General features: G+C 42.5%; 1 protein-coding gene across 12 annotated transcripts in view; it reads left to right on the top strand.

The window, feature by feature from the left end:
- PXK (PX domain containing serine/threonine kinase like) overlaps window positions 1-13,114 on the top strand; it is a 78,868-nt gene that overhangs the window by 38,429 nt on the left and 27,325 nt on the right. For all 12 annotated transcript variants that reach the window (XM_036877934.2, XM_036877933.2, XM_036877941.2 and 9 more), the window contains 5 exons: window positions 877-978; window positions 2,139-2,300; window positions 2,730-2,847; window positions 4,048-4,126; window positions 6,967-7,015. In XM_036877934.2, the coding sequence (XP_036733829.2) occupies window positions 877-978; window positions 2,139-2,300; window positions 2,730-2,847; window positions 4,048-4,126; window positions 6,967-7,015 (510 nt within the window). The remainder of the gene's footprint in view (window positions 1-876; window positions 979-2,138; window positions 2,301-2,729; window positions 2,848-4,047; window positions 4,127-6,966; window positions 7,016-13,114) is intronic.

The following is a 13,114-nucleotide window of genomic DNA, read 5'->3' as shown; positions in this document are numbered from 1 at the left end:
TATGGAATCATTAACTGTATTCTCCATGCCGTACTACCATCCCTGTGACCACTTATATTGTGATTGTGAATCATTGTGCCTCCTTATCCCCCTCCCCCTTGGTAACCACTAGTCCCTTCTCAGTGTCTATGAGTCCACTGCTATTTTGCTCATTCTGTTTTGCTTTATTTTATACTCCACAAATAAGCTAAATCATTCAGTATTTGTCTTTCTTTGCCTGGCTTATTTCACTGAACATAGTACCCTTTAGATCCATCCATGTTGCAAATGGCAGGATTTCTTTTCTTTTTATGGCAGAATAATATTCCATTGTGTATATGTATCACATCTTCTTTATCCATTCATCTACTGATGGATACATGGGTTGCTTCCATATCTTGGCTTTTGCAAACTGTACAGCAGTAAACGGGTGTTTATATCTTTTCAAATCAGGGATTTTGTTTTTTTGGGCTAAATTCCTAGGAGTGGAATTACTGGGTCTAATGGTATCTCTATTTTTAATTTTTTGAGGAACCTCCGTTTGCTTTCCACAGTGGTTGGACCAATTTACATTTCCACCAGCAGTGTAGGAGGGCCCCCCCTTTCTCTGCATCCTCACCAGCATTTGTTATTGCTTGTCTTTTGGATGTTGGCCATCCTAACTGGTGTGAGGTGATATCTCATTGTGCTTTTAATTTGCATTTCCCTGATGATTAGGCATGTGGAGCATCTTTTCATGTGCCTGTTGGCAGACTCTTATATTTTAAAAGCCCACATCCTGCGGGCTGGCCTTGTCTGGAGCCCCCAGCCTCTGTGAGTCCTGCCTGTTCAGGGAGGCCGTGTGCAGAATTCCACCCCTCTGCTTCTTTCCTACGTGCTTTTTGTTCTTTTCCAAAGGCAAAACCAAAAGATCCATTCCTAAAGAAGTACTGCAGCCCAAAGAAGATTCAGGGCCTTGAACTCCAGCAAATAAAAACATATGGAAGGCAAATATTAGAGGTAAGAGGTACTTAATTTTTGGTTAAGTTTCATTGGAATTGCACCCAATATTACAGTATTCTTTTGGGAAAGTTCTTAGGCAATATCCAAAGACTTTAAGTTGTCTGATCACTTACACACCTATGGCATTGTAATATTTTATCCCCAAAAGCAAATATTTGACACTGAGGCAGTAATTTAGATCTACAGAATTCCAAAAGGTTAGCTTTCTGGAATTGAGTGTCTGATTTTTAAGAACTTCACTGTGTGGATACCAGGTTTTGTGTTATTTTTGGTTGATCTTATCTTTGTGCCAAGATTTTGTATTTTGTTCCATTCATAACCATATGGCTCTCTTACAGAAGTGTAAATAGCATAAAAAGCCTTCCCACATTACTCACTGGAGCAGTTTCCTCCAAGCTTTATGGATCATGGAGTACCCCCCCCCCCACCACAATGTTATAGACATTTAAGTAGCATAAAATAGAGCTACTACTGGTCGTATATTGTGTACATTATGAGTTAGGAAAGAATGAGGTTAAAAACAGAACAAATAGAAAAGTGTACTATTTCCTTCCTGTCCTCACTGGATTGTCGTGGGCATCTGCTTTGGCCAGCACTGCTCTGGGCCACCAGGTCTTTGCAGGGCTGCAGCCAAGCATCTCTGTACTGGGTGAGCCCCTGTTTATTAAATGGCGGCTGAAAAGTTTGCTTCTTTTTGTGGCAGCCTGTCATGTGTTCTGTTAATAAACAGCCACGTGAACTCTGAGGAGAGAAGGCAGAGGTGCCTTCAGCTCCACCTGTCTTCTTGAACTGGGCGGAGCAGACATGATAGCTTCACGTCTACACAGGAGGACCAAGACTTTGCCCTGAAGCAGGCTGGCCTGTTGGGATCAGAAAGTGCTGAAAGCAGAGCCTCTTGACATCAAAGCTATTAACTCCAAGCAGACTTGGCTGCTTCTGTGCTCTTCGGGAATGAGGGGCCTGGCTTGGGCTGCCAGCTGGAAAGTGCTCAGCATCCCTCCCTTCTCCAAGGAGAAGGATGGAGGTGACATTTTTCACTAGGACTCTCTCCAGTGTCTAGCCTGGTTTTGCTTAAAAATATATTGGCTTAAAAAAACCGATGTCTTATATCTGAACATGGTGCAGGGGAAAGTGTAACCTCTGCTTATTTTCAATAGGTACTAAAGTTTCTGCATGACAAGGGATTTCCTTATGGGCATCTTCATGCCTCCAATGTGATGCTGGATGGGGACACCTGCCGGCTGCTGGACCTTGAGAATTCCTTATTGGGCCTTCCTTCCTTCTACCGATCTTACTTCTCACAATTCAGGAAAATCAATGTAAGTGGCTGAAAATAATGAAACAGCAAGTTCATCTCTAGGTGTAAATTATCCCCATAGCAGGAGCCAAAATCTGCCCCTGTAAGAAATAAGCACCAAGTGGGGAAGGTATCATTGGGGCAGGCCCTGCTTGTCGGCCCTATTTCTCCCACAGACCATTGCTAGGCCCCCAAGAGGCCTGTTGAAATGGTAGAAAGGACAGGAGGGGCGTGGATCACTGATTGGAATGCCATGGAGGGTAGGAGCAGGACTTTGGGTCAGAATAATGCCTGGTGAGCTTTATAGAGGCCTTTGAGTTGCGCTCTCTCTACCAGCTAGGAGAGGGGTGGTCCCCGAGCCCTTTCTCAGGGGATGCCTAGGGCAGGAACATCGGGATTCATAAAGCCAAACTGCAGGGTGAGCATGCCACTACTGTCTTTTATTCCACAGTCGCTGGAAAGTGTGGACGTCCACTGCTTTGGCCACTTACTATATGAAATGACGTATGGACGACCGCCAGACTCGGTGCCTGTGGACTCCTTCCCTCCTGCACCGTCTATGGCTGTGGGTCAGTACGGGGTTTGGTGGGGTCTTCTGGACCCTGTAGTCTGCAGAACTACTCACTCCCTTTCCAAAGTCCAGGAAAGACCCAGAGGATGTTGCCAAGCTCCACAGTCAGAAATCCTTATCCAAAGTAAAGTAACCCAGTCTGAGTAATTTACTTACATGCACTTCAGTGAAAATTCAGTTGGCTTATCCACTTGTCAAGCTGTCTGACAAACCCCTCAGGGGGTGTTTTGTACATGCATTAAGAGTTTTGGAGGCAGGAGGATGCGGAGAAGTATGGCCAGACTGAGGCAGATATAGAAGCAGAAGCCAGGAGTAGGCAACATGAAGCCCACCTTGCCGACTCAGGCAAGTGTCAGGAGTCTGAGCAAGGCTGGAGGGGGCCTTCAAGGAGCAAGACAGCTGTGGGCCAGACACCTGATAGATTAAAGGCCCACAGGCCCAGAGCTAAGCCAGGTGGACAGGCCTGTGACTCCCGGCAAAATGGATCCAGGAGTTCTCCCAGCATTCCCGAGGGGCTGAGGAGAGCCAGAGGACAGGTGAGAGCCCCTTTAGGAGAGGGATGTAGGAGGTGGTACAGCCCTGTCCTGTCCATAGCCAGCTCAGGACCCCTGCTAGGACAGAGGGAAGAGGCGGGTAGCTCTTGCCGGCCAGCAAGCGCTGGTTTGTGTCACATGAGGTGGTTCGAGAGAACAGGCCCCAGGACCACTCTGGGTTGAGTTTGAACAGCTGAAACTGAACAGTGAGTAGGAAAATCTGGCTGTTTTTGTTTATTTCATCCAAGGTGTTGGGTGATGAGAGAGCAACAGTTGGCATTTTGTATGCTGGTTTTGATTAAAAGCAGACAAGCAGCAAAATGCCTTTCACATGCAGAATTTTATGTCTGGGTAGTGTTTGCTTCTCTTTTTAGAGGCAAACACTTTATGAATGATACCTTGACTCCTTCCTCCAATTATCTCTGACATATATTTAGCTTTCTGTCAGCATGTGGTTTCTGAACCGTTTATTCTGAGTCATCGGTAACCTCCATGTTGCCAGCATTCCCCTCTCCACGTATGCCATCTGTCTGTGCGTGAAGAGTTTTGACACCATCCTGATGAGCCTGCAGAGAGTTGTTGCAAAGTGGTGTCAAACTTTTCATCACCCAGTGGATTTGCCAGCGTGTGCTGTGGAACTAAAATGTGTATCTGTTCATTTCAAGTGGCCGTGTTGGAGTCTACGCTGTCTTGTGAAGCCTGTAAAAATGGCATGCCTACCGTCTCCCGGCTCTTACAAATGCCGTAAGTCAATCATATGCCTCGGTTGTAATCTTTTGACTGTGTCGCACACCAGATCGCTGACCCAAGTGCCCGGTACCGTAGTAAAGACCCAGTTGCGGTCCTTGCAGAGTGGGAGGGACCTGCTTGCTGACAGTCACTTGCAGCATGCTGTCATGACCTCGCCTCATGACTGCTCTGCTACCTTAGTTCAGATCGCTCTGCTTTGAGATCAGTGTCGCCTTCGCGTGTCTGCCTGTTGATGTTAGCCTTGAGTACGTGTAGTGTGCAGCCCCCCGCCTCAGAAGTTCTGCGGGCCGGCCCTCTCAAGTGGCTGTCCTTTACAGCCCTGTTTCAGAGCACCAGTCAGCCCACCGCTGGGGCTAGTTCATGAGTCGCAGGCCTTGGACCGTCTGCCCTCTAGGTGGAGGGCGATGTGTTTGTGGCCTCCCATGCTCTGGTTTGTTCATTTACTCACTGGGTGACGTTGATTAAACACCTCACATGTACCAGGCACTGTGCTATGGGCTTAGAGCTCAGAAGACTTTCTCCCTTAAACTAGGTTTGAATAGTTAGTCAAGGCGGTTGAAATAATGCTTTGGGGCCATTCCTTTACATTTTCTGTCCCTCCCTGGAGAGGCAGCAGGGTGGTTAAGGGTCTGTCCACAGACCTGGGGGTGGACCCGGCCCACTTTTCCCTGAGTGACGGTGGGCAAGTTTTCCTGACTGCTGGAAGCTGAGTTTCCTCACCTGTAAAATGGGAATAACAATGGTTCCCGCCGCAGAGTTGTTGGGAGGATTTAATGGAATGATTCTTAGTATGGTGCCAGGCACTTAAGAAGTGCTGATTAAATGTCATGGTCAGTATTGATTCGGCCTGGATTTTGTGAGCACCAGGTGCTATGCAGTACACCCAGGGCTTGGTGTTTACCACTGGTTGTGTAACAGATGTGCTCAGCAACCTGTGTGAGGAACAAGACGGGGCAGCTTGCGGCGCGTGCAGCCAGAGTCCAGAGGAGGCAGCAATAAGTTCGGGTTCCATGTGTTAGGGAGCATCTTCTATAGCCCAGGCACGGTCCTAGGCCCTGCAGAGGCCGTGATGAGTGAGCAGCCCCTGCCCCTGCCTTGGGGACGGGACATTTTAGTGTTGAACTTGGCCCTGGCTGACCCTCTCCAAGCCAACCATCATTAATAACAGCGTGAACATGGAACAGTAGATCCAGTTGGGGAAACAAAACAGTTCTCACCCAGACTTTTAGAAATAATGCATTTATAGTTAGGGAACTCCCAGTATCCGCAGCGATTTGCTGTGGTTTGCCCTGCAGCCCCCTCCCAAAGCTCTTGCACTCTCTTCCCAGTCTAACATCGTGAACGTGAATCCAAGTGTGTTTTCTTCACTGAAGTCTTTCTACCCTTTTGGCTTCAGCTTGAGAGGAGCTGTGGGAGGTGGGAACTTGGAGAGGTAGGAACTGTGTTCAGTTAAAATGTGTTCCTGGAAATAAGTGTGCCTGGGGCCTTGAAGGGGAGAGTTGTCTCTGCCTCCTGAGCATCCAGGAAGCCTGTGGGGAAGTTACCCTGTTGCTTCTACTCGTGATGTTATTTCCTGTTGTTTAAAAAGGGGGATGTCTTGCACACTTAAAAAAATTCTAACATGTTTACTGTGAAAGTAACATTCTCATAGGCTGCTCATGGTAATGGACATTGGTGTAAATGCATTGCTTATAATTTAGATAGATAGATGATAGGTAGTACAACTATAAACATTTGAATTAACTGTTCCCCCAAATTCCTCTTCAGAGATTCCATGCAAAAGATGTACAGTTACTTTATTCTACATTATTTATGATTATAAAAATTTAACACATTCTAAATGTTCCATCTGTATTGTTCTTAAAGAGAATACATAACTGAGAAAGTCAAATAGAATAAGCTTTGACTAAATGTTAATTATATATGTGTGTGTGCACACACATAGATTTAAGTAGGCTAAAATACATACAGAAAAAGATACAAAATAAAACCTGATAATAATATTGTAGTTTTGGGTAATATTTTCTTATTCATTTACATTTTCAATACCTACATTTTTCTTAATAAAAATGTATTACTCTTATAGTAAAAAAAAAAAAAAAGTGGGGGTGTCTTCAAGGAAAGACTTTGGACAGCCACATGGGCACTGCCCAAGCATGCATTTAAACCCTCTGTTACAGCCAGAGCACTTCAGAATTCCTTCCTCTGTTGTTTTTAATAGTGTGCTTTTAGAAGAGAGATTTAATATACTCTAAAAGCTGCTATTTGTTTTAAGAGAGTGCAAGAAACACCCCTTTTCTTAGAAGAAAAGTCTTTTCTTGCTAGACCCATCAGAACAATTCCTTTCTACTTACTTGCACATTTTTATTTTATGGCCCTCTAGAATGAATTTTATCTTCCTTTGGGGTTAAAAATAAAAAGGAAAACTAGTTATTCTGTTTTGAAATACCTACTGCATATATGATTTGCAATATAACAAATATAGATAAAATATAATAAAATAATGTAATATAATAAATAATAATTTGCAAAAGTTTCTTCCAAGTGTTCACTAATTTCCTACCAGTGGAGGCCTGCGGTCCCACAGTAGGGAAATAACCTCCATTACAGACAGAACTGACCCAGTCTCCAAGAGTTAGTAGGGTTTGGGGGGTTTTCTGAGGTCACACTGGGTGGCTTGCAATGCCTTAGAGCACGAAACAGTGGATTGGTCTGGGGTTGGGGGGTGTGGTGGGGACCTAGTGGGTTAAAAGATGTCTCATTCTCTTGATCCTGTTCAGAGAGTACGTCTGGTTTAAGAAAGACTTTTGTTTGTTTGTTTCTCTTCTTTATAGATTATTCAGTGATGTTTTACTAACCACTTCTGAAAAGCCACAGTTTAAGGTAAAGCAAATCATCAATTTTTGGCTTGTGCCATAAATAAGTTGACTTTGAAACTTAGTGATTTTTAAAAATTGAGCTATAATTGATCTAATATGAGTTTCAGGGATACAAGACAATGATTTGATATATGTATATATTACAAAATGATCACAAGAAACCTAATTAATATCCATTATCACATACAGTTACAAATTTTTTTCTTGTGATGAGAACTTTTTTCTTGAGAACTTTTCACTCTCGGCAATTTTCAAGTATACAGTACAGTATTATTAATTATAGTCACTGTGTTGTACATTATATCCCATGACTTATTTATTTTATAACTGAAAGCTTGTGTCTTTTAACTCCCTCCACCCATTTTGTCCCCTGCCACCCCCGTCCCCTGGCCCTGGCAACCACCATTCTGTTCTCTGTATCTATGGGTTTGGAGTTTTTGGTTTTTGTTTTGATTCCACATGTAAGTGAGGTCATACAGTGTTTGTCTTTCTCTGTCTGACTTAACATAATGATTATTATTTGAGTGAAGGGAAAAAAAGCTGGATATAAAATACAGTGTTTACAAAAACCCCTGTGTCTAGAAGACCAGAAGAAAGCGTCCTGGGCAGCGGCAGTGTTGTATGGGGTCATGGACAGAGTGGGGACTTTGGAACCCCAAGAAACCCAGGTTTCTCTTCCTTCCTTCCTTCCTTTCTTCCTCCCTCCCTCCCTCCTTCCCTCCTTTCTTTTCTTTCTTTCCTCTTTTATTTTTTATTGTATACTGTCTTATATTAGTTTCAAGTATACAACACAGTGGTTCAACAGTTACTCATATTATTAAATCCTCACTCCCACTAGTATAGCTACTATCTGTCAACATAGGAGGATGTTACAGAGTCATTGGCTGTATTCTCCCTATGTTACTACCATCCCCGTGACCAGCCTACATTGTGATTGAGAATTTTGGTGCCCTTTTATCCCCCTCCCCTCTCCACCTTCCCCAACCCTTCCCCTTTGGTAGCCACCAGTCACTTCTCAGGGTCTATAAGTCTACTGCTGTTTTGTTCCTTCTGTTTTCCTTTGTGTTTATTCTCCACAAATAAGTGAAATCATATGGTATTTGTCTTTCTCCTCCTGGCTTATTTCACTGAGCATAATACCCCCTAGATCCATCCATGTTGTTGCAAATATCAGGATTTCTTTCCATTTTTGGCTGAGTTAATATTTACTTTGCTTTCTCAATACCAGCCATCTATCTTAGGCAGCATTTCTTAGTCACGACATTTGACATTTTGGGCCAGACAGTTCTCTGCCATGGGGGCCGCCCTGTGCATTATAGGACGGTAAGCAGCATCCTGGTCTTTACCCACTAGATGTGAATCGTTCTTTCCTTCCACCCCACACATTGTGACAATCAAAAATGTCTCGAGAAATTGCCAAATGTCCCCTAGAGTGGGGAGAGGGAGCTGCTCCTTGTTAATAGTCACTGATTCACAGGCAAGTACCTAATCTTTGAGTTGAGTTTGCTCAGTGTGGGGAATTGAGCAGTACCTGTCTGTTGTCATTGGACCCCTGAGAAGGCCCCGTTCAGGGCCTGGCCCTCCTCTGTGCTCACGTAGTACTGTCCTGGGGAGTAGGATTAAGTATAATTATCTTTCTCTTCTGTGTGCTCTAAAAGAATATGCAATGTGATTAAATTAACTTTAGGAGAAACAAAAACAAGGTGGGGTCAGAAGATTCATGGGTGAGAAAGACACTTTCCTCTGTCCTGTTTTGCCAGTTGGTGTTCTGACGATAATAGCTTCTCTGGGTCTGAAGTAGGAGAAAAAAACATTTAAGTTCATCTCTTCATTGGAACTCCTCAGGAAATATATTCAGATTCAGCCTTGTAAATAAATAAGCTCTCCCTGAACCCTGATTGTCCAGCCCAGGGGATTATTATTTAGACCTTGCTGTGCCCCTGAACCAGGAGTCTGTGCAACAAAGACAATTTTTTTTTCCCCCTAAAACCCATGTTAATTTAATTTCATTGTAAATGCATTTTCTTTGTGGAAAGATGCACAAGAAACTGGTGGTGCTGGCTGCCTCCTTGAAGGGGAGCTAGGCGGGAGACTTTATACTGTGTATGTACCCTTCTGCACCTTTAAAATTTCGAATGATATGGCTGTTTTACCTACTCAAGAGTTTTTTAAATTTAAATTTTTTTTTTTTTTTTTTTTTTTGGTGAGGGCATCTCTCATATTTATTGATCAAATGGTTGTTAATGACAATAAAATTCTGTATAGGGGAGTCAATGCTCAATGCACAATCATTATTCCACCCCAAGCCTAATTTTTGTCAGTCTCCAATCTTCTGAGGCATAACAAACAAGTTTTTACATGGAGAACAAATTCTTACATAATGAATAAGTTACATAGTGAACAGTACAAGGGCAGTCATCACAGAAACTTTCGGTTTTGCTCATGCATTATGAACTATAAACAGTCAGTTCAAATATGAATACTCATTTGGTTTTTATACTTGATTTATATGTGGATACCACATTTCTCTCTTTATTATTATTATTTTTAATAAAATGCTGAAGTGGTAGGTAGATACAAGATAAAGGTAGAAAACATAGTTTAGTGTTGTAAGAGAGCACATGTAGATGATCAGGTGTGTGCCTGTAGACTATGTGTTAATCCAAGCTAGACCAGGGCAATAAAACATCCACGTATGCAGAAGATTTCTCTCAGAACGGGGGGGTGAGGTTCTAAGCCTCACCTCTGTTGATCCCCAATTTCTCACCTGATGGCCCCCCTGCGACTGTGCCTGTCTTAGGTTGTTCCTCCCTTGAGGAATCTTACCCGTCTCTGGCTAACCAGTCATCTTCCGGGGCCATACAGGGAAATGTAAAGTTGGTAAGTGAGAGAGAAGCCTTATTGTTTGAAAAAGTTAGCTTTTTACTTCTTTGCATATTTATGCCCTGTGGCTTCTATGCCCAGCATTTGTCTTGAGGTATCTTTACCACTTGGAAGAATTATGATACTCGGTAAATTTGATATGAGGCACGAATTCTATTTAAGGGTTGTAATTAGGAAGGAAGAAGAAAAGCTATAGAAGTAGCAGGCGGAAGAAAACATGGGAAGATTGATTATTTCTTTGATATATCTTCTTGTAGAGTAACTTCAGCATGTATAGGTTTTAAGCTACTACTTAAATTGCACACACACATTAACATAATAGGAGTATAGTTACATAACCAAAGCATATCTGTAATTACCAGCCATCTGCAGTGAAACCAAGAAAACCAGTTAGGCACCTTAGGCATTTGTGAAAACTTATCTATGATATGGTGGATATTGTCCAAATGAACTTGAACAGTCTGAGAGAAATCAGACAAATTAAAACAACCCATTCCTGGGGACTGTTCACATGCCATATGTTCTTTTAACAATAAATAGTTTGTAGTTGTAAGACTTTGGAGCGCTACAATTTGCACTTCTCCAAATTCTTGGTTGAGTTCCAACAGTATAGATCCAGTCCAATTTTGTTGTTTTACTGTATGCACAGGCCAGCTTCGATATCTCCTTCCTCATTCCCATGGCAGGTCCAGGAACTGGTGGGATGAGTGCATCTACACCTGTAGCAGTGCGTGGATCTTTGTTGGGGTTTTTTGATGATCATCTTCTGGCATGAGTCTTCCAGAGGGTGCAGATGTTGGAAGTTCTTTTTCATATCGTATCTTAGTTCATTTTCGGGGTAGCCCAATTAGGCTTTGATCCTCTGTATAAACACAAACAGACCCTTTGCCTACACTTTTATATGCCCTTTATACCCTTGTGTAGAACTCGTTGGAGGTTACCACACAGGAACTGCCCTTTTTTTTTTTTTTTTTTTTGCTATCACTAATCTACACTTACATGACGAATATTATGTTTACTAGGCTCTCCCCTATACCAGGTCTCCCCTATAAACCCCTTTACAGTCACTGTCCATCAGCATAGCAAAATGTTGTAGAATCACTACTTGCCTTCTCTGTGTTGTACAGCCCTCCCTTTTCTCCTACCCCCCCATGCATGTTAATCTTAATACCCCCCTACTTCTCCCCCCCTTATCCCTCCCTACCCACCCATCCTCCCTAGTCCCTTTCCCTTTGGTACCTGTTAGTCCATTCTTGAGTTCTGTGATTCTGCTGCTGTTTTGTTCCTTCAGTTTTTCCTTTGTTCTTATATTCCACAGATAAGTGAAATCATTTGGTATTTCTCTTTCTCCGCTTGGCTTGTTTCACTGAGCATAATACCCTCCAGCTCCATCCATGTTGCTGCAAATGATTGGATTTGCCCTTTTCTTATAGCTGAGTAGTATTCCATTGTGTATATGTACCACATCTTCTTTATCCATTCATCTATTGATGGACATTTAGGTTGCTTCCAATTCTTGGCTATTGTAAATAGTGCTGCAATAAACATAGGGGTGCATCTGTCTTTCTCAAACTTGATTGCTGCATTCTTAGGGTAAATTCCTAGGAGTGGAATTCCTGGGTCAAATGGTAAGTCTGTTTTGAGCATTTTGATGTACCTCCATACTGCTTTCCACAATGGTTGAACTAACTTACATTCCCACCAGCAGTGTAGGAGGGTTCCCCTTTCTCCACAGCCTCGCCAACATTTGTTGTTGTTTGTCTTTTGGATGGCAGCCATCCTTACTGGTGTGAGGTGATACCTCATTGTAGTTTTAATTTGCATTTCTCTGATAATTAGCGATGTGGAGCATCTTTTCATGTGTCTGTTGGCCATCTGTATTTCTTTTTTGGAGAACTGTCTGTTCAGTTCCTCTGCCCATTTTTGAATTGGGTTATTTGTTTTTTGTTTGTTGAGGCGTGAGAGCTCCTTATATATTCTGGACGTCAAGCCTTTATCTGATGTGTCATTTTCAAATATATTCTCCCATACTGTAGGGATCCTTCTTGTTCTATTGATGGTGTCTTTTGCTGTACAGAAGCTTTTCAGCTTAATATAGTCCCACTTACTCATTTTTGCTGTTGTTTTCCTAGCCCGGGGAGATATGTTCAAGAAGAGGTCACTCATGTTTATGTCTAAGAGGTTTTCACCTATGTTTTCTTCCAAGAGTTTAATGGTTTCATGGCTTACATTCAGGTCTTTGATCCATTTTGAGTTTACTTTTGTATATGGGGTTAGACAATGGTCCAGTTTCATTCTCCTACATGTAGCTGTCCAGTTTTGCCAGCACCACCTGTTGAAGAGACTGTCATTTCGCCATTGTATGTCCATGGCTCCTTTATCAAATATTAATTGACCATATATGTCTGGGTTAATGTCTGGATTCTCTATTCTGTTCCATTGGTCTGTGGCTCTGCTCTTGTGCCAGTACCAAATTGTCTTGATTACTATGGCTTTATAGTAGAGCTTGAAGTTGGGGAGTGAGATCCCCCCTACTTTATTCTTCTTTCTCAGGATTGCTTTGGCTATTCGGGGTCTTTTGTGTTTCCATATGAATTTTTGAATTATTTGTTCCAGTTCATTGAAGAATGTTGCTGGTAGTTTCATAGGGATTGCATCAAATCTGTATATTGCTTTGGGCAGGATGGCCATTTTAACGATATTAATTCTTCCTAGCCACGAGCATGGGATGAGTTTCCATCTGTTAGTGTCCCCTTTAATTTCTCTTAAGAGTGACTTGTAGTTTTCAGAGTATAAGTCTTTCACTTCTTTGGTTAGGTTTATTCCTAGGTATTTTATTTTTTTTGATGCAATTGTGAATGGAGTTGTTTTCCTGATTTCTCTCTCTGTTGGTTCATTGTTAGTATATAGGAAAGCCACAGATTTCTGTGTGTTGATTTTGTATCCTGCAACTTTGCTGTATTCCGATATCAGTTCTAGTAGTTTTGGGGTGGAGTCTTTAGGGTTTTTTATGTACAGTATCATGTCATCTGCAAATAGTGACAGTTTAACTTCTTCTTTACCAATCTGGATTCCTTGTATTTCTTTATTTTGTCTGATTGCCGTGGCTAGGACCTCCAGTAGTATGTTAAATAACAGTGGGGAGAGTGGGCATCCCTGTCTAGTTCCCGATCTCAGAGGAAATGCTTTCAGCTTCTCGCTGTTCAATATAATGTTGGCT

This window comes from Manis pentadactyla, chromosome 1, assembly GCF_030020395.1.
Source record: "Manis pentadactyla isolate mManPen7 chromosome 1, mManPen7.hap1, whole genome shotgun sequence".
NCBI classification, from domain to species: Eukaryota; Metazoa; Chordata; class Mammalia; order Pholidota; family Manidae; genus Manis; species Manis pentadactyla.
The sequence above is the reverse complement of the archived record's forward strand: the minus strand, read 5'-3'. Positions and strand labels throughout refer to the sequence as shown.